The sequence below is a fragment of the Enhydra lutris genome, unplaced genomic scaffold, assembly GCF_002288905.1.
Source record: "Enhydra lutris kenyoni isolate GAN:26980312 unplaced genomic scaffold, ASM228890v2 scaffoldscaffold22, whole genome shotgun sequence".
In the NCBI taxonomy this organism is placed as follows: Eukaryota; Metazoa; Chordata; class Mammalia; order Carnivora; family Mustelidae; genus Enhydra; species Enhydra lutris.
In genome coordinates this window covers 9648367-9669248 of record NW_019154106.1, presented here as the reverse complement: position 1 = coordinate 9669248, position 20882 = coordinate 9648367, and the positions used below count along the sequence as shown (strand labels likewise).

Below are 20882 nucleotides of genomic sequence, written 5' to 3'. Positions count from 1 at the left end.
GGGACTAAAATTTAAAGTCCAGAAATAAACCCCATACATCTATTGTCAATTGATTTTCAACAATAGCGCCAAGACCATTCAATGGGGAAAGAATCATCTTTTCAAGTAATAGTGCTTGGAAAACTAGGTATCTTCATGCAAAAGAACGAAGTTGGACCTTTACCTCACACCACATACAAAAATTAATTCAAAATAGGTCAAAGACCTACCTGTAAGACCTGGAGCTATAAAACTATAGAATACTTAACAGTAAATCTTTATGACCTTGGATGTGGTAATGATTTCTTAGATAGGACGTCAAAGAACAAACAACAAAAGAAAAAAATAAACTGAACTTCATCAAAATGAAAAAAAAAAACTTTTATGCATCAAGGACATTCTCAAGGTGAAAAGACTCAAAGATTAAGAAAAAATATTTCTAAGTCCTATCTTTCTAATACATCTAGGGTCCAGAATATATAAAGAACTCTTATAACTCAAGAAAAAGAATATATGGGCAAAGGATCATGGGCAAAAGACTTGGATAGACATTGCTCCAATGAAGACATGCAAATAACCAACAGGCATATGACAGGTTCAACATCATTTGTCATTGAGGAAATGCAAATCAAAACCACCATGGGATACCGCCACACACACACTAGGATGGTTTTCTGCCGGATGGGGGTATAGCAGGCATTGGAGAGGAAGTGGAGGAGCAAATCCCTCATGCAGGTTGGTGGGAGTATAAATTGTACAGCCCCTGTGGAAACAGGTAGGTCCCCGAAAAGTTAACCACAGAATGATCCTATGACCCAGGAACTCCACTGCTAGGTATATACCCGAAAGAACCGAAGACCCGTTTAAAGATAACCTTGCCCATATATGTACGTAGTAGATTTTTTTAAAATGGGAACAATCCAGATGTCCATCAACGGAGGAATGAATAAACAAACCATGGCCTATCCATACAACGGAATATCATTCAACCCAGAAAGGAAAGCAACACTGTCACCTTGCTACGACGTGGATGACCCTTGAAAACGAGATTATACCAAGTGAAAGCAGCCAGACGTAAAAGGACCAGTATCATACGATTCCATTTATAAGAAATGTCAAGAGAAGGCAGATCCATAGGGATAGAAGAACAGACTGACGATGACCAGGGCTGGGAGACAGCGTTGAACAGGGAGCGACTTGCATGGTGGGTTCTGAGTTTCCACTCGGGAGACAAGAAAGTTCTGGAATGAGTGATGATAGTTGAATGAAGTAAAAGTCACTGAGTTGTACACTCAAAATGGTTAAAATTTACGGTATGTGAATTTTGCCTTAATATTTAAAATAAAAAACAGGAAGGAAATACATCAAAATGATAACCTCCGGTGATGCTATTTTTTCAAGGCTCTGTATTTCCCCACCTATCTACAATGCACTGAACACTCTCTTGTCACCGTGTGAAGCCAGCCTCTCAAAGCTCCGCGGGCACACAGATCTCCCCAGGGGCTTGTGCAAGCGCCGATTCTGATTGAGTGATACCGGGTGGGACCTGAAAGGCTGCATTGCCTACAAGCCTCCCCAGATCTCCCTTGGAGAAGCCAAACTCTGAAAGCTATAGCAGCCCAGGGTGGTGAACAGATGGAGTTCGCCAAATCTGCGGGATCGACACAGAAGACACGTGCTTCTCCTTGCCCCGCTCCGGCGACCTATGTAGCGTAGGGCAGACTTACCCTAGAATAAGTATTTATTATCTGAAATTCAGATTTCCCTAACTGCCCGCTATTTTTTTTTTAAGATTTTATTTATTTGAGAGAGAGAGAGAGAGAGAGAGAGCGTGAGAGAGGGAGAAGCAGACTCCCTGTGGAGCTGGGAGCCCGATGCAGGACTTGATCCCAGGAGTCCGGGATCATGACCTGAGCCAAACGCAGTCTTTTAACCAAATGAGCCCCCCCAGGCACCCCCCCCTTTTTTTTAAAGCTGCCCTCTATTTCTGTTTGCTAACTCTGAAACCCCAGCCTGGCGTGGGGAAGGGTTGGAACTGTGGTTCTTCCGGCAACCTGTGCCCAAGGGGTTCAACTCAGGGCAGCTGGCTTGGTGGTCCTGTGGACCTAAAGGAGAGTCACCAACACAGCCTACTCCTCAGCTGGCTTCCCCCACTGTCCTTGGGTCTGTGTCGCTGACCTGGCCACCTCCTGGGGAAGGTGACTCTCACCCACCGAGCAGAAAAATCCCCTCCAGGACATGGCTGCGGGCAGCCTTCCCAGCCGACCAATCCATGGTCAGGAACTAAGGGCCAGGGGCCAGTGTGCAAAGTCTCGACTGCAAGGAATTTACACCAGGCAGATTTAGATTTGAGTGGAGGCTTGGGTGAGTTTACTTACCTTCTTTCCGGGCCTGGACACCTACTTGTCACAGGTAGCTAACCCTTCCTATTCCCCAGTTCTTTTTTTTTTTTTTTTTTAAGGTTTTATTCATTTATTTGACAGAGATCACAAGTAGGCAGAGAGGCAGGCAGAGAGAGAGAGGAGGAAGCAGGCTCCCCACTGAGCAGAGAGCCGGATGCGGGGCTTGATCCCTGGACGCTGGGATCATGACCTGAGCCAAAGGCAGCGGCTTTAACCCACTGAACCACCCAGGTGCCCCCCTATTCCCCAGTTCTGATGATGAGATGAAATCCTATCGAGAAAGTGCTCAGAGCCCTGCTTGGCACCCAGTAAATGCTCAGGATATTGGGGAAACCATTGTTCCTTATCTTTCCCTCCCATGGTGCTAAGCACAGCTGACATTTGCACGTGCTTGTGGAGTTGAACAGCAGGAACATTCTGGAATAGTGAAGACTCACATGCTCTGACTGAGATAGGGGACCTACTTACACCTTCCACCTCTGGCTCTTAATTCTTTGTGACTTGAGGTTAAGTCTGTTTCTTTCTCTAGGCCCTGATATCTTTGTCTGCAAGATAAGCATCGAGGAGAACAACCATCTGGATCGTCTATCACAGAGTGACAGGCTGTTAACCTACCCATTCCACAGATGAGGAAGCCCTAGGCTTCTAACTTGTAGTGAAGGTATGTCAGCGCTTAGGCCTTCTTAAACCCAGTGCAATTCTCCAGGAGAAGCCTGGCCTGTGATCAGCTCCTCCCCCTCCTCGCCTGCCCGTTAGCCCCAGTTCTGAGCTGGTGGGGTAGGGGGCTTGTGGACGGGGTCTGCACCTCACCTGGCTGGGCTCGGGAGGGCAGAGTCCATGGGGACAGGGCAGCTCGGAGATGCCAGTGTCCTCCCCAAGGCTATGGTGAATCTTCTTGCCTACTGTCTCTGGTTGGGCTGGCTCTGGCTTAGTCCATGCTATTCCATTGTCAGCGGCAGGGCTGGGCGTGGTGAAGCTGGACCCGGTGTGTCCCAGCCCCTCCCAGTCCCTGCTGTCTTTCTGCAGGAGCCAAAGCTTATGCGTTCATCTCTTGGGATGTTGAGTCTATCCAGCCTTTTAGATCAGGGCCGCTGGCCCCAGTGGAGAGGTGCTGTTGTCTGTGTGGCTTCCAGGTCCCCGGCTGGCAGTGTCCCCTCCCTTGACCAGATATGCCAAGCCCCTGCCTTTTCTCTCTTGGCTTCTGCCCTGTTCTTTCTGTGATTGGCCCAAGAGGGGGCTGTAGGCTGGCAGGTACCCTACACAGAGCCTGGAGACAACATCCAGGGCTCGTTGTCCCACCAGAGGGCTCCCTGCCCACCTTCCCCAGCCAAGCCGGCTCCTCTTCTTTCTGCCCAGCTGAGGCAGGACCTGGAAGGGCACAGTAGCACCCTCTGTGATGCTCCTGTTTCCACGGTGATCCCAGATGAGAAGGCCATAGCATTCTGTCCCTGGAACCTCCACCCGTCTTCCCGGCTCTGTTTTCCCTGTCTCTAGAGATGGCTCTCCACTGGTGGCCTCAAGAGCAATGTGTCTTCTGTGCACCCCCTATTCCTTGGACCTCCCTTTAACCCCAACAGAAACCACTGTCCTGACTGGTAAGCCTCCAGCCCCCAGAAACTGACCTTCACCGGAGAGGTAATAGTGTGAGTTGTGGAAAAGTCACAGGAATTAAAATGAGAAGACCCAGATTTTAGTCCCAGCTTGGCCTTTTAGAGCTCTGTGACCTTGAACAAGAGAGGCCTTGAGCTTCAGCATCCTCCTCTGTGAAATATAGATGAGAAAACCCTACTCAGCGGACCCTCAGGAATGCCTCTGTGACTTCGCGTGGGCTTTCCCTTCTAAGTAACACCCTTCCATCCTTCTCAGCACAGGCAAACTCCTACACATGCCTCAAGACCCAGCTCAAATGCTCCCTCCTCTATAAATGTTTCTCTGAGTTCTGTGGCCTTGACACACACTTGCCATTTTGTGTTAAAGTTGTTTGTTTCCTTCATTTTTATTTGACTAGGAATTTTTGGACACAGGAATCAGATTAGGCTTAGTTCTGGCATCAGAAATGGTTTATTGGATGACTGCTTCGTGGAACAGAAAGCAGAAGAGGGTGACCCTGACTGGGTTGGAGGGTTGGACCCCATCCTTGCAGGGATCAATCCTGGGGCTCTTTGTCCAAGCACGGCTCGGGTCAGTCAGTGCCTGCTGCGGCCCTTCTGTGTGCCTGAGACGCACCTGGCTGACTGGGGACATGTGCATGGCCGGGACCAAGTGGAAGAGACCCTGGCTTATACCTGGGGTCTACCAGTCTTAGCACTTGGGTGCGGCCAGGAACAGCTGCTTATGGGGTGCCCTGGGGCATCTGGGAGGGGAAGGGGGCTGGTACAGCACCATCAGCTGGGACTTTTGGGATATTGACAAGAAACCTGCAGTTCAGGAAAGAGAGGGAGGACTTCAGTTGCCACTGTGTCTTCCAACTCCCTCTCATGGTTCTACAGCTGCTGGTCAGGGTCAAGGAGATGAAGGAGACATCCAGTGTCCGCTCCGGGGTCCCTACAGATTCGGACCAGCTAACAGGACTTCCAGGTCCAGAGCCGGCTAGTCAAGGGCGCCCTCCAGTGGTCACCATCGGGGAGGCAGGAACCTGATCGCGCAAAAGGGGCGTCTCATCTATTCCTTCAACTAACATGGAGTCAGCATCCCCGTGCCAGGCGTGGTGCCAGGCACATGTTTCATTTTTAATTAAAAACATATTGATCATCTGCTAAGTGGGAATCTCTCTCTTGAGTGTTGCTATGATTTGGTGGGGGCGGGCAAGGGAATACAAGGTTGGGAATTATCCCTCACAACAGTGATAATCCACCCACTCTGGCTGTCCTTTCCCTGGGGAATTTGAGAAAACATCTACTTCTGGGACCGGCTAGCCCAACGGAATCTGGAGGGGTGGGGCAGAGGCGCCAGGGGCAGACAGCCAGGCATGAGAACCACTGGTATGGAAAGTTGACTAAATTGTTACCCACCATCCTCATTACTGAGGTACTTGTTATTGTCCCATTCTCTGGATGAGGAGACTGAGGCTCAAGGTAAGGACAAGCTATGGGAAAGATGTTTCCCACAGCACAGGCAGCAAGGGTGTAGCAAACACTCCTAAAAGGCTGTTGCTGATCTCTGAAAAGATTCCCCCATAACTGGGATGGCATTATTTTAGCTGTGATTAGAAAAGTAGTCAAGGTTGTTGTGAAATAATCTTTTCCCCTAGGCAGTGAATTATAACGGCAGAAGTGGAGTGCACAAAAGTCACCTGCAGGGGTGCCTGAGTGGCTCAGCAGGTCAGGAGTCTGCCTTTGACTCGGGTCATGATCCCAGGGTCCTGCGATGGAGCCCCTCATTGGGTTCCCTGCTCAGCCGGCGGCTTGCTTCTCCCTCTCCCTCAGCCTGCTGCTCCCCCTCCTTGTGATCTCTCTCTCTGTCAAATAAATAGGTGAAAAATCTTTAAGAAAAATAGTCACCTGCAATCTCAGCATTGTTAACACTTTGGAGTATGCCAGGGAGAGGAAGAAAGAGAGAGGAAGGGAGGAGTTGGAGAGAGGAGGGAGGAGGAGGAAGGGATTTATTTTAAGGCTCGAGGTCATATTGTAAACCAGGGCTTCAGAATGTCGGATCTGAAGACCACTGGCATCCCAATGCCCGCCCTGCTCATTAGACGTGCACTACCCCTCCCCCACCCTCCCCCCGGGTGGCAGAATCAGACTCTGGAGAAAGATCCCAAGCTGCGCGTTTCATATATATTCCAGACCATTCTCATGGCCACTCACTGAAGACCAACAGCCACTGCGGCTTCGAGCTTCCCCAAGAGGAGCCCGTCCTAGACACCCATCGCTTCCAGTGGCTTAGGAGGCCCTCGTGTGTAGACTGATGTATTAAAATATTTGGATCCCGGCTGCCCTTGGGGACCTGGGTACATACTACCATTTTGCATGGGCTGGCTACACGCCAGCAGCATCAACACCCGGGTTGCTGTGTCATCCCGCACCAGGCCCAGCCCCCACACCGCAGCCTTCTGCCCCCGCACCCCACCCCCTTCTTCCATCGCAGTGAACCAACCTACTAACTGGATTCTGCCAGCCAATCACAGCCTGAATCACTTATGATGTCATCATCAGCCAATCAGAGCTCCTCACCAGCATAGGCAGCATAGGCGGACCGCCTTCACTCTTAGAAAGGTGATGAGATGTAAAGCAATACCGCCCTTTGGGAAAAGGGACGCTGAGGCCTAGGAAGGAGCAGAGGCCCACTAGGGTCACCGCACAGAGGTGACAGAGCCAAGATTAGAAGCCAGGACTCCCAGTGTTCTTCCCACTGCCCTGGTGCTACCAACGCCCCATAGGGCCTGGCCCTTGGCTTCCTCTCTCTGTGTAGCTTCCTGGCACAGGAGGCGACCCCAGTCTCCCCACAGCTCTCCCTGCAAGACCTCAGTGGTCAGAGGAGATCCTTCGATCTCTGTATTTAAGGGCCTGGAGAAAATGGCAGGATTGGGCCCATGGTAGAGGGGAGCTGCCCCAAATTCTAGCCCTTGTCTCAGTGCCCAGCCCCCAGCCCTGGCAGGAATTAGGGGGGCCCCAGCCAGGCCGTACGGGATCCAGCTAATGTGCGGATTATGGAAAGGGACCCAAACAAGGCTCCTTTGTGGAAGCCCTGCCTTAGGGAGTCAAGTGACCGCTTAATTCACGCATGGGCAGAGCCAGCCCCGAGGTGTGGGCTGGGGCACTGGCCATAAGACCCCCAGGAGTCCGACCGGTCCAGTGGCCAGAACTGTTGTGGGATAGTCTGAGAAGACTGGAGCCCCTCCCGTGAGTAGGGGTCTGCCCAGGCAGGCTGGCTGGGGGGCTTGGAGGGCCTATGGGGTGGACGGCAGTCCCTGCACTGGTGCGTGAGATGTACACCCATGGGCCGCATGTGTGCATGTGTGGGGGCACCTGTGCGTGTGTGCCAAGTCTCTGAGGTGGGCGTGAGCTTGGTGTGCCGGGGGCACACAGACAGCCAGAGCAAGTGGGGAGAGGCTGGGTGTCAATGCAATTGACAAGCAGTGTCAGTACATTGCTTCCAGAAGTTTTACTTGAGCACTTCCTATGAGAGCACAGCAGGAGCCTCCATTCTCAGCAGGGAATGGTCAGTAAACAAGCAGACATCCTGCAAAATAGAATTTCAAGTAGGACAAGATAAACACTGTGTAGAGAAATCGACAAGATGAGGGGACAGAGAGTACCAGGGGCACTGGGATGCTATTTACAGGGACAGTGGTTGGGAACACCCTTTCTGGGCAGGTGACCTAAGGTGGGGATGAGCCCTACAGTTAGATGAGAAAGAGCATCCTCCAGGCAGAAGGAATAGCAAGTGGAAAGGCCTTGGGGTCACTGTTCAATAAACGTTATTTGAGCATCCCTACCAGCCAGTGTCCTGGGCACTGGGACAGGGCAGTGGACAAGACCGACCAGGCCCCTTACCAGTCTTGCTCCGATTGGTGATTGCGGGTGCTTGGGAGAACTGAGGAACAAGGTGGGGTCAGGATGCCACCTGGCTGGCTCAGGGGACCAAGGCCAGCATGTGGACTTTGCTATGGCTGCTGTCATTGCATCTGTGATACAACTTGAGGGCACAGAGCTGTCTTCCCTGCCAAGTCTGTGGGCAGCTTTGGGCTTACTTCCCTGGTTTCCTATGTCCCACAGGCAGGAAGAGCCAAACGGGCCTTTGAGGCCAGCTCATTCCCCTCCCGGTGTGCAGACAGGAAAAGTGAGGCCCAGAGCAGGGAAGAGTCTAGGCTAAGACAAGCCCCATCCAAGCCACCACCCCACCCCAGTCAGTGTCCCTCCCTGTCTGCCTACTAGGACCCAAATCCACTTGCTGCAGCCCAGTGCCCGGCCATGACCGTCACCTACTCAAGCCAAGTGGCTAATGCCCGCTTAGGCTCCTTCTCCCGCCTGCTTCTGTGCTGGCGAGGCAGCATCTACAAGCTGCTCTATGGCGAGTTCCTCATCTTCCTGCTCAGCTACTACGCCATTCGTTTCATTTACAGGTGCAGAGGGACAGGCTGGGGCCGGGACCTGGGAGGGCTGAGGCCCAAGAGGGCCACAGTGGGGCTTGGGACAACCAGCCAGCCAGTCAGTGGGCTAATATACCCGAGACCTTGAAGGCTGACCTGAGCTCCTGGCCAAGCCTGGGTAGGGGGTAAGGGGATTGGGGGCTGAGGGTTGGGGTCTGGAGAGGAGGTAAAAGGAGGCAGCCTGGGAGGCAGCTCTGTGCAGGCTGGGAGTGTCTTTCCTCCAACCCAGGGAGAGACTTCTGGAACCCAGGCCTTAGCTGGTCCCAGACAGCCAGCCTATTTTCCAGAGTCCCACAAGCTCACAGGCCCAAACTGTATTCCCCTTCCGCCATAAAAATGTTTACTTAAATAAAATAGAGGGCAGATATGATCACAGAATATATGAAAGCATTCTGAATGGAAAAAGCATTAATGACTGAAATGGACTGAAAAACTATCAAATACAGAAAATTCTTAATTTCATAATTACAATACCAGTAACAAAGCACATTGGTTTTCTTTGGTTGTTGTGCAGGCACCAACATATGTTGATTTAAAAAAAAAAAAAGACTTTATTTTTTAGAGTTTTGAGTTAATAGCAGAATTAAGCAGAAGGTAGAGAGTGTCCGTATATCCCCTCAAGCACACACAGTCGCCCCCACTACCAACATGCCACAGCCAAGTGGCACATTTGTCACACTAGATGAACCCACACGGACACTCCATCATCACCCAAAGCCCACAGTTTACACTAGGGTCCACTCTTGTTGTTGTACATTCTATGGGTTTGGACAAATGACATTTATCTATCATGACAGTGTCATACAGAGTAGGTTCACGGTCCTAAAAACCCTCTGCGCTTACCTACTGATTCATCTCACCTCACTGTGTTTTTTAAAAGACCATACCCTCTTTGTTTGAACCTGCTTTCAAGCTATCCTTTGGATCCCTTAAAAGGGTCAGTGGTGCCTAAAAGTGACTCCTTCGGCAGGACCTTCCCTCCTATAGATCACAGAAAACCTCCTGAGGGTGCCTCTTTCAGCCATGGAGCCCAGGTCTCCTTGGGGTTTGGGACACCAGAGGAGTGGGACCTGGCTCAGGCCAGAGGAGGGGCTCCAGGCAGGGCCTGTGAAAGTGACCGGGAATTGGTGGGGTAGAAAAGAGGCAGCCACACTCCTACCCTTGGCCTGGCTGGAGCCAGTACGGGTCTCAGCGTGTCTTCCCAGGGTCTATACATCCCACACCACCCCCTCCGCCCCGCCCCAGGATGGCCCTCACGGAGGAACAGCAGGTGATGTTTGAGAAACTGACCCTGTATTGCGACAGCTACATCCAGCTCATCCCCATTTCCTTCGTGCTGGGTGAGCTCCCCCTCTGGCGTGTCGGGATCCCAGTAGCTGCTCCAGGCTCCACACAGCTGGACTACAAGGAACTAGCAGGGGGAAGGCCAGGGGCGCGTCAGTGCCTTTCGGCTGTTCAGGGAAATGAGGAGACTGCAGCCAGACGGACTTAAATTAGACATTAGGAAGGACGTTAGCCCTCAAGACCCCAGTTTCTGAGGGCACTGCTGACATAGTCCCTGGAGCCTCTGAGCAGGAGTGGGGGGAAGGGGGGATCTGGCAGGTTCTTGGGATTGGCAGGGGGCCCCTAGGAGAGAGAACTGGAGGCTCCTGCGCCTTCATGCGGGGCTCCGATGGTCTTCCCCTCCTGAGCGTCTTTCAGGAGGATCGGGGCTGGGCCCGCTCCCATCAGAAAGATGGAGAAAGCGGGACATCGCCCTCGCTTGGCTCTGGCCGCAGCCTGGGCCCTCGCCCCCCGCCCCCTCCCCCGCCTCTCCTGCCCAGGCTTCTACGTGACGCTGGTCGTGACCCGCTGGTGGAACCAGTACGAGAACCTGCCGTGGCCCGACCGCCTTATGAACCTGGTGTCGGGCTTGGTGGAAGGCAAGGACGAGCAAGGGCGGCTGCTGCGGCGCACGCTCATCCGCTACGCCAACCTGGGCAACGTTCTCATCCTGCGCAGCGTCAGCGCTGCGGTCTACAAGCGCTTTCCCAGCTCCCAGCACCTGGTGAAAGCAGGTGGGCGGACCCCGGGGCGGGGCCCGGGGTGGGAACAGGGGCGGGGCCGGAGCAGATGGGTGGAGCCAGTGCCTCCGGACCGAAGATTGGGTGGGGCCAGGAGCGGGGTGGGATCGAGGCCTCGTCTAATTGGGCGGGGCGGAGTCGGGCGCGTGAAGATGGGTGGGAGCGGGGCCGGGAACCGCCTGTGAGGACCGGGTTTGAGATAGGGTTAAGGACCCTTTAGGGATGAGGGAAGAGTGGGGACCGGGGAAGGGGCGTTGGAACTGGCGAGAAAGTACCGGTCGGCCTCCCTCTGCCCTTTCCTGCCCAGTTCCCGCGGTTTTCAGTCTGCATTTCTGTGACCTCCGTCCGTGAGACAGACCCTTCTCACGTACTGAGGCCAGAACAGCACGTAGTGGGCACTCAGTAATTATTTGTTGAAAGAGGATGGCAAAGGAGCTCCGTGGTCCCAATGAACTTGGGCCTAAATCCTAGGCCTCGGCAAGGCCTGGCCAACCCCCCCACCCCACCCCCCGCCATCTGATCTGCGGCTTCTCCCACTCACTGCCTTCTTCACTCCACCCCGCAGGCTTTATGACCCCCGCGGAACGCAAGCACTTGGAAAAGCTGAGCTTGCCGCACAACACGTTCTGGGTGCCCTGGGTGTGGTTTGCCAACCTGTCGATGAAGGCGTGGATTGCAGGTCGAATCCGGGATCCTATCCTGCTCCAGAGTTTGCTGGACGTGAGCTCACCACACTGATGGGGCTGATGCGGAGTGGGGGTGGTTGTACCCCAGGTGGAACAGTTTCCTTCAAAGACAAGGCTTGAGGCTCTTTCTAGAACCTGCCTTGGGATTGTAGGACTTTGACCAACAGGGATTCCACAACCCACAGTAGCCCCTCTCCCCAGTTCCCCTCCCACTTTGTCTCTAAAGTGAGCCTCTTCTCAGAGGCTCCTTTTTTGATAGATGTGGAAGCTGAGGCACAGAGAGGTTAAGTGAGTGGCCCATGACCATATAGCCAGGGCTGGGCCATGAATGCCGGTCCCTGGCCCCTGGGGAAGAGCTGGGGTTGAGCCTGGGAGAGCAAATAGCAGTGAGAACCCCAACCCTCCCTCCTGCTCCCCAGGAAATGAACATCTTGCGTACTCAGTGTGGACACCTGTTCGCCTACGACTGGATCAGTATCCCGCTGGTGTACACGCAGGTGAGGACTAGGCCAGTGAAGCTGTCCCTTAGGGAAACAGGGACTGGGAGGACTCAGGAAACAGCCTGTGATGAGAAGGGCTCACTTAAGGGTTAAGAGGCTCATCCTGGGAGTTAGGTCTGGACTTTGCAGCTTCTGACAAGTTTGAAGAGTCCAGACTCCTGTCTGGTTCAGCCCAGTGGAGGGAATGCGATTATCCCCATTTTAAAGTGATCTCGGAGACCCAAAGTCACAGGACTGTGCGAATCAGAGCAAGGCCTTATCGTCCCAGGCTGGGGAGCTTCCTGACTCCAGGTCCCCAGCCAGCCCATTTCTGCTGCCACCTCCCTCCCCCCCCGCCCCGCCTCCACCCACCCAGGTGGTGACCGTGGCTGTGTACAGCTTCTTCCTGGCTTGCCTGATTGGGCGGCAGTTCCTGAACCCAGCCAAGGCCTACCCTGGCCATGAGCTGGACCTCGTTGTACCTGTCTTCACGTTCCTGCAGTTCTTCTTTTATGCTGGCTGGCTGAAGGTGAGAGTCTGCGATGAGAGAGAGATGTGTCTGTGGTCATGGCTGGCAGGGTCATGGCCAGCCAGGAAAGGAGAGTTTCAAATGTGGAAAGTAGAGTGCTGGGCCTCCACCACAGCCCTCTGGTCTACTCCTTCCCTGTGTCTTTACATATGAAGACCCTGAGACCCAGAGAGGAGTGGGACCTGCTTGAGGCCAGTGTCTGATCCCAGGGCTTCACCTGAGGCCTTGAACTTAGCAGGCTGGACAGACACAGGGAAAGCTCACTTGTCAAACCATGTGCTATGTCCCCTCGAGAGAATGTTCCCCAGATGTTTGTCCGGAACAAGGGAAATGCACAGAATAAGAACAGCAGTGGCAGGCCCTGTTGGCGAGGTAGCCCCTTACTGTGCCCGGCGATGAGGCTCTGGTTCCAAATTTGTCCCCTCTGCTTAGTAAAACAGAAGTCCTGATGCTGACTACTCCAGCCCCCACCCTTCCAAGGCAGATTAACACCACCTCTTCTCCCTCAAGATATCCATCTGTGATAGGGGTGGTGGCGGGTAGGGGGGGCTCCCGTCCCTGTCCCAAGTGGCTTTTCCAAGTATTCCTCCCACTTCATCCAGGGCTCCTCCTAACAGGAGTTCTGAAGAACACAGTTTTCTCCACACTCCTATTTTTCCTCTGTTTCTCCCACACTCTCTGTCTCTTCCTTTTTTCCTTTACTTTTTGGTAGTGGTGGTGATGGTAGGTGGCCCCCTCCCTCCCTCTCATCCACATTTCACGTGTGTGTGAAACACACACACACACACACACACACACACACACACACACACACAGATATTCCCTCATCCCTATCCGCATCCTCATCCCTGCAGTTATCTTTGGTTTCTAAAGCACAAACCAGATCACACCATTTTTCTGCTCGAAATTCCCTAGTGGCTTAGAGGATGTCTCTTGAACCCTTAGTGCAGCCCCTCACAGCAAATCTGCTGTGGAGATTTGTCCGGGCGGCCTAATGCAGAGATTTGTGGAGCTCCAGGGAAGATACAGGGAGGGGAGGGACGGGGGTGACTCTACTAAGTGACAGGCTCAAGGACAGCTCTGGGTGTTGAGGGAGCAGCAGGCATAGGAGAGGGGCTCAGGCTCGATGACCTGAAGGGAGGGGGACCATGTGTGGGGCCCTATGAGCGTGGGTGGCTGAAGCCCTCACATACTGGCTTTGAAGATGGTGGTCAGGCAGGAGGGGCATCGTGGCGGGTGGTGTGGAAAGGGCAAGAGCCGAAGTTTAAGGGCGCGGAGCGAGGCTGCAGGGAGTCTGCCTGAGGACTTCCAGAGCCTCCTCCCCTCTCTCCAAGGTGGCAGAGCAGCTCATCAACCCATTTGGAGAGGATGATGATGACTTTGAGACCAACTGGATTGTCGACAGGAGCTTGCAGGTTTTCGGGGAGAGGGGGAGCCTGTCCTGTGGACCTTCCCTGAACTGAACCCAAGGAGGGGGCCCCACGGTTCTGTAGGGAGGCCTCTTGGTGAATTGCTCTCTCCCCACCAGCCAACCATTCACTCATAGGGTTCTCACCCCAGCTTTTGAGGCTGCATATAGACATCAGTCTGTCCATTTCACAAGTGAGGAAACTGAGGCCCAGAGAGAGGGAAGTGACCTTTCCAGGTCATCCAGGAAGACCACGGTCCCGCTTGGGCTGACCTTGCTTTTTGGGCTTCTCCTTCTGTGCCTGGGAACCAGGTGTCCCTGTTGGCTGTGGATGAGATGCACCAGGACCTGCCCCCGATGGAGCGGGATATGTACTGGAATGAGCCGGAACCACAACCCCCCTACACAGCTGCTTCTGCCCAGTCTCGTCGAGCCTCCTTTTTAGGCTCCACCTTCAACATCAGGTGAGCAGTGCCAGGGAACCACGTTGGTGGGTGGGAAAGCCCACGCACGAGAACTTGGAAAAGCTCTAGTTAATATGTATTGGATGCATGCTGAGTGCTGGGAACTCCGCTAAGCTCTTTATATAAACTATTTTTTTCTTCCCAATAACCCTGGTTTGATATCTCGAGTTTTCAGATGATTAAGTCCAAGTTCAGAGAGGTTAAATAGGTTGCCCAGCCCAAGGTCACATAGTTAGCAAGTGGAGCACTGGGACCAGGTATGTCTGCTTCTACCTCCACACCTGCAATCCTTACCTTGTACTGCTTAGTAACTCCTAAACCTATAAGGGCTTTCAGATGCCTCCAGCCTAAGCCTCCCACGCCCAGACTTGGAAATTGAGGCCCAGAGAAAGAAGGGACTTACTCAAGGCCTGGCAGTGATCAGTGATACAGTTGGAATGGCAGAGCCTGGTTCCTGACTCTGGTCCAGAGCTACACTTTCTGATAAGCCAGGATGTTTAGATGGGTAGTGAAGGGGGGGTTCCCCAGGGATGGGGATGGGGCAAGCATGTACCAGCAAGAGGCTGATTCATCACAGGTACCTTCTGGGTAGTCTCTGTGCTACAGTACAGGCCTTGGGTCACCCACAGCAGCCGAACTTTCCTGCACCTGGGTCCCGTTTCTCTGATTCGGTCTGATTCCCTTGTGAGCTGCAGCTGGGACACACTGGCCTGATAGGCCCTCCCAGACTGTCCTCTCTCTGATGTAGGACAGTGGAGAGGACTTTGTTTGGAGAGTCCTCTGTGTGTCAGGGTCCTTACCATCCAGGTTTTCTTCCACAGTATTAAGTATATTATCTTTTAAAAACCAAATGCCCTACTAAACCATAATTTGAATTAGCTAGAGTTCTTCGTGGGTGTGAGGAAGGTTCAAAAAAGTGATCAAATGAAGGATGGAGACATGCTTAGGTCAGAAACATTTCTGGAAGTTGCTTTTGAATTCCATATGATCTGTGCTCTAACGGCTGAGGGTTGGGTGGGGAACAGAGAATATTATACATAGATTTTGTCTCCAAGGAACGCACAATTTAGTGAGGAGGCTCACACCCAAAGCCCAAACTCTGGACACAAGGTACACGGCACTAGATGCCTGGGAGAGACAGGACATAGAAGAGAGACCACCTTTGTCCTGGGAGGGGGGCCTCCAGCTGGACCTGGAGCTGGGCCTTGAAGCATGGGGAGAATGTGGACACCGGCGACAGGCCACATTCTGGGATAGTGGGCTTTCTCCTGCAGAGTAAAGGCTTTGGGCTCCCAGGGGGCCACACTTCTCTTTGTGGATGCTGTTCCCCAGGCTACCCAGAGTCACTCCTGGGCCTGATCTCACCCACCACACCCGGGGTCCAATAGTTCGAGTCGCTTGGAGGGAGGGATGTCGGAGAAGATGGAGACGAGGAGAGAGCCCTTCATGAGCCAGGCTAGGGAGTTTCGTGATCGTGGGCAAGAGGGGGCCACAGAACAGTGAGGTGAGCTGGGCTGGGAAGGAGTAAGAGGGCAGTGCAGTACAGGATGGGTCAGGAGAGAGGTGAGTCCAGGCATTGTGACGGACACTGTGTGTTCTTGGCTTTGGGTCAAAAGGAGGGAAAAGAGGGGTAAAAAAGAAGTCGGGTCTGGCGTTGGTCCTTTGTGCCCTACTCAACCCCGAGTCTCACACTTCTTTCCAGTCTGCATAAGGAGGACGTGGAGTTTTGGTCAAACCCACAGGAAGAGGAGGAGGAGGGCACACACACTGGTATCATTGGCCGCTTCCTAGGGCTACAGTCCCACGACTACCATCCCCCCAGGACAAACTCAAAGACCAAACTACTGTGGCCCAAAAAAGAAGCCCTTCTCCATGAGGGCCAGCTCAAGAAACTCGGGGGTACCAGGCAGAACTCTAGAGACCAGGAAAACAGCAAGGCCTGGAGGATTAAGGAGGAGGATGCTTTCGAGACTGCAGCACTGTACGGGAGGTCAGGCTACCACAGTGCCCCACAGACACCCCTCAGCCACACACCTATGGTCTTCCCACCTGGAGAGTCAGCACCCTCAAGCCTTCGCAGAGTCTCAGGTCCAGACGGCGCTGTCAAAGACCAAAGCCTACAAGCCCTGACTCTTGGGACAAAGACCAGTTTCGAACTGCTTCCAGATAGTGCTGGGTCCTCAGCAGAGCCCCCAGAATCAGGTCACATGAAGAGGAAAACTGTCGAGTTTAACCTGACAGACATGTTGGAGACCCCTGAACATCATTTCAAAGAATCACATTTGGACCAATCAACTAACCTACACACTATACTGAAAGGTCATGAAGATCCCTATTGGGCCTTGGAAAACAGGTCTGTCCTCTTTACTTTTAAGGGTCACTTCACCTCCCCCCACCCCCATGGGTGGGAATGTGATTGCACCCTTCTGCCTTCCTGGGAGCCCATTTTTCTATGGTTCCCTCACCACCAGAGCATGCTGTACTTACTAGCACTGGCTTGGGGCCACTTCAGCAAGAGCCCTAGGAAGTTTGAGCGCTTTTGACATCACTAGGGAAGAGTTCCCTGGGTCCTGGGTAAAGGGAAGGTGAGGTGGCATGGACAGGAAGGATGGCTGGTGGCCACCAAGCCAGGCTTAAGCGCTCAGATGTTACGCATGGACCCAGCTCACTTTGAGTAGCAGATGCAAAACCATGAGGCAGAGCCGGGGGGGGAGGTTCTGGGCTGTAGCCCAAGGACTCCATTCACTGCCCAGGGATCGTATATGAAGACTCCCCCATAACCTTAGTGATCCTGAAGTACTTCCAGAAAGTGTTACACCCCTGGAAACTGGCAGATGGTTAAGGTAAGGGTATCCAGATCCCTTGGGATACCTCACTGCTTTGGGTACCTAAGACTTCTGAACATAAATGTGCTTTGTGCCTCCTTGGAATCAACCCACTGGGGTCACAAAACCATCCATTTCCCCACATTCCGGATCTCACCATTAGATTCACTCTACCCATTACAGTGATCATGTGAGAACTGAACATCCTGTTTTCTAGATTTCCAGTCACTTTTGTGGTTGAAGTAGTTACGAAAAACCTTAAAGAGCTAGTCTTAGATCTAGCTAAACAAATTTCTACCCATCACTGCAGTTTGGGAAAGGACATTAATAGTGTTAGCAAGGAGAGTTGGCTCTGCAGGTCCCGGACACTTAAGGGTCCTAACCTTTGCTGTAACTCTCCACTTAGCATTATCTTCCAGACTCACATTGTAAACTTTCTCCCATTCTCTCTAGGGATGAAGCACATTCTTAGCCTACTTCCCAAGGGGGGATGCTTCACTGGCCTGGTCCTACCTGCACGTACACCAGCGGGACACTGATCCAGTCACAGCCATACAGCCGTCCACACTGAAGAATGTGTTCATAGGACAGCCTGAATTAAACGGTTAGCTTAATGGGTAACAAAATCCAGTTTCAGGACTTAAGCTTTTAAATGCCTTTTGTACATAAAAATCATGAAAACCTGGGATGAACTACTGAACCACTGTACACGGAATCAGGAGTCCTTAAGTCCTGTCTGAATTTAACACACTCAGCCTTGGTATCTTTTCCAAACTAAGAACTTTCCTCCCAAGCATTTCATGTTGGTCACTGTGATTCAACTTCCAGCACTTGAACAGATTTCTTTGCAAGGACGATCTAGATACATTTCCAGCCCAAGAACTCAAAGGACAGTAACTGGGTACCAAATTACTTTATTTGAAGGAATGGTACAAATGAAAGAAGTTAAGTAGATGTTTTGGTACAACTTATAGAAAAGGGAAAGGTAACCCCAACATGCATGCATGGCCTCAGGGACCAGGTGGCTCTGGGAAGACAGCCTAAGGCTTAGCTCTCATTATCACTATTTCCCAAGGTGTGCTTGTCAAAGAGATACTCTGCCATGCCAGATTCGGGGGCCCCCATCTTGCGCAGGTTGGTTACGTGGTCACCCAATTCTTTGATGGATTTCACCTGCTCATTCAGGTAATGAGTCTCAATGAAGTCACACAACTAGAAAACAGAATGGAGGAAGAAAGTTAATGGTTAAGTTTCTCCAGCCCCCAAGAGACAAATGACTCCTTCCAGTCCATTTCCAATTGCTTATACTCACATGGGGGTCATTTTTATCAGTGGCCAGTTTGTGCAGTTCCAGTAGTGACTGATTCACACTCTTTTCCAAGTGTAATGCACACTCCATTGCATTCAGCCCATTCTCCCAATCATCACGGTCTGGTTTCTGAAAGAGGTCACATCAATGCATCTGTAGCTTCTACCGATTAATCCACTAGTCAGCAAGCACCTAACATGTACCCTGTGCTTCAGCAAAAGGGACATCCAAGTTTCTCCAACAGTTTCCAACTTAACATCCTTGCCCATTACCATTCACTTCGTTTAGCTGAAATGATAAGCCTAAAGAAAGCACAGAACCCAAAAGTGACCCCATTTTGTAATGCCAACTGCTACCCTGGTGTTTTCTGACATCTGAGGACTGCTAGATAAATCACGAAGCAGGATATTTCTAGGAGCTTTTGTTTACCTTGATATCCTGAAGGAAGATTCGGCCACCTCGTTGGTTCTGCAGCTTCATCAATTTCTCAGCATGTTCCCTCTCCTCATGAGATTGGTGGAGAAAGTATTTGGCGAAGTTCTTCAAAGCCACATCATCGCGGTCAAAGTAGTAAGACTGAAAGGGGTTCATGAACATGTTTCTGTTAGGAACGCTCAAGAAAGGCACTCTGCCACCTAGCCTTTCTTTCTCAAAGCTCAGCAAGAAAGGGGGCTGCACTGAAGGAGACCAGACGGGGATTGGGGAAAGGGGGCGGCTGGCGGTGTTCCTGAACTAAACACAACACTAAAGTTAGTCTGACAAAAATAAAACTTGGGTCCTTGAAAGGAAGTTTACTACAAGGAACCTTTAGAGTATCATAAGGAATTGTCCCCAGCATGGAATTTCTTAAGGTTCTGTTATTAGAGCGTTCTTCTAGCCAGTGTCAAATTTGATTGCAGAGTGTGTGGGTGCTCTTTACCCTGCACAGATAGTGCCTTCTCTCCCCACTCCCTGATTAACCTGTATCAGAACAACAGCTTGCCAGCTTTGAGCAGACCATGGATTTCTAAAATTAACTTATTAGTCAAGGAGACAACTGTTGGCAATGCTAGTATCTACCAAAAAAAAAAATCGCCAGCAGAAAGCAAAAAATTTGCTTCAGTTTTAGATACTTGCTCTATTCACCTGTTCCCGAAATGGAATGGCAGTCGGGGAAATCCAGGCCTGTTTTCAAACCCATCTAAAACTTGTCTATTCTCGGATAATTTGCACAATCATAAGACAATTCTAAGTAAAACTCCCACCACCCCGCCTAAAAACAGAATTTTGGAAAACGGATCCCACTGACCAGTGGGTGGAAAAATTCTTTGCCCAGTAACCGTTGGTGTAGTTTATCTAAAAACCAAGGGTTCCATTAGCAGGCGATAACTCTCAGGCACAAAAAGGACCAAGTGCGTGCATGCCCGGGCCAAAGGGCAGATGACTAAGACAACGGTGTCCGCAGAAAGATTTCCACTCTTCAAGTGGGACTCAGAGATAAGCACAACAGAGTGGTGGCGACGGCTGCTCGGAGAGTGGTCGGCCCAAGAGAGATAAGCCACTTAGCACCAGCTCCCCACCCCCCCTCAGCCACCTTGGTTGCCATTCGATACCATTTCCCAGCAGGCTCCGCCATAGGGGGTGGGAGGGGGAGACGGGGGCTGGACCACTTCGCCCCCATTACCCAGGCAAATGGATGGCCCCGGATCACGTGACCGATGCAGGCGGGATGAAAACACAAAAAACCACTTCCCTAACTGCAGGATTGTACAGGTTGCAATCGCTCCAACTCTGGGATTCCAGGAAACCAGGCTCTTTTAAGTATAGAGCGATGCGCAGAGGCGGCCCTCGCGAGAGAGGGAGCCCTCCCACGGGGCAGTGGGAAAGGGCCGGCTGGCCAGAATTTCGCGCAAGTGCTGGGAGGCCTCGAGCACCGTCCATTTTCCAGCAGGACGCGCGGAGGCGGGACAGCCAGCGCCTTGGCCACACCCCCGCCCCGCCCCGCCCCGCCCCCCCCCCGCCGCCCGGTGAGGCCGCCCCCGCCCGCGGGAGGGCGCTCACCATGGACAGGTAGACGTAAGAGGCGTAGAGCTCCAGGTTGATCTGGCGGTTGATGGCGGCCTCCGAGTCCTGGTGGTAGTTCTGGCGCACCTGCGAAGGGGACGCGGTCGTCATGGCGGCGGCGGAGGAGAGGCGGCGGCGGGCAGCGGCTGCGCGGCGCTGGAGCGGCGACTGGGGGCCTTGGAGCGGTCCGAGGACGCTGTGTGGAGATGGCGGAGGGCTGGCTCTGAACGGCCGGCCGGGGAGAGGGGACGAGCGCCGGGTTCCGTCCAAGCACTGTTGAAGCAGGAACCCGCGGCGACTCTCGGCGGAGATGTGGCGCAGTCGGCGGCGGCCCCTACTTATAGCGGGATCGGGCGTCAAGCTCATCCGGCCAATCAAGCTGCCCGCCCGCCGGGCGGAGCCCCGCCTCTTCCGGTGGGCGCGCGGCCCCGCCCCAGAGCCATGGGGGAGGGGCGGCCCCGCTGCGGGAGGCTTTGCGTGTCCCGCCGCGCGTGGGGTTCGTCGGGCGTCCTTTCGAGCCCTGACCTCGTCTGTGGGGCTGCAGGGAAGAGGTGGGGACCAACGCGAAGCCCAGCCCCGAGCCCTGGGCCCAGGGCGTCCTGGG

The 20882-nt window shown here is 52.8% G+C and overlaps 2 protein-coding genes across 3 annotated transcripts; one reads left to right on the top strand and one right to left on the bottom strand.

The window, feature by feature from the left end:
• The first annotated feature begins 7149 nt into the window (after nt 1-7149).
• LOC111150025 (bestrophin 1) lies at nt 7150-17711 on the top strand. Its single transcript, XM_022507341.1, has 11 exons — nt 7150-7222; nt 8258-8445; nt 9718-9812; nt 10296-10529; nt 11101-11255; nt 11641-11718; nt 12077-12229; nt 13564-13644; nt 13950-14101; nt 15804-16454; nt 17380-17711. Exons 2-11 carry the CDS (start codon nt 8294-8296, stop codon nt 17396-17398), a joined length of 1770 nt encoding a protein of 589 aa, XP_022363049.1. The 5' UTR covers nt 7150-7222; nt 8258-8293; the 3' UTR covers nt 17399-17711.
• Nucleotides 17712-17823: 112 nt separating this feature from the next.
• Nucleotides 17824-20680, bottom strand: LOC111149509 (ferritin heavy chain 1). 2 transcript variants are annotated; one of them, XM_022506606.1, is made up of 5 exons: nt 20529-20680; nt 20276-20495; nt 18665-18811; nt 18239-18364; nt 17824-18138 (listed from the first exon to the last, which is right to left on the bottom strand). In XM_022506606.1, exons 1-5 carry the CDS (start codon nt 20642-20644, stop codon nt 17974-17976), a joined length of 774 nt encoding a protein of 257 aa, XP_022362314.1. In that variant the 5' UTR covers nt 20645-20680; the 3' UTR covers nt 17824-17973. The 2 variants fall into 2 exon arrangements, with proteins under 2 accessions (XP_022362314.1, XP_022362313.1); XM_022506605.1 differs by having other exon boundaries at nt 20276-20601.
• Between the last annotated feature and the right edge of the window lie 202 nt (nt 20681-20882).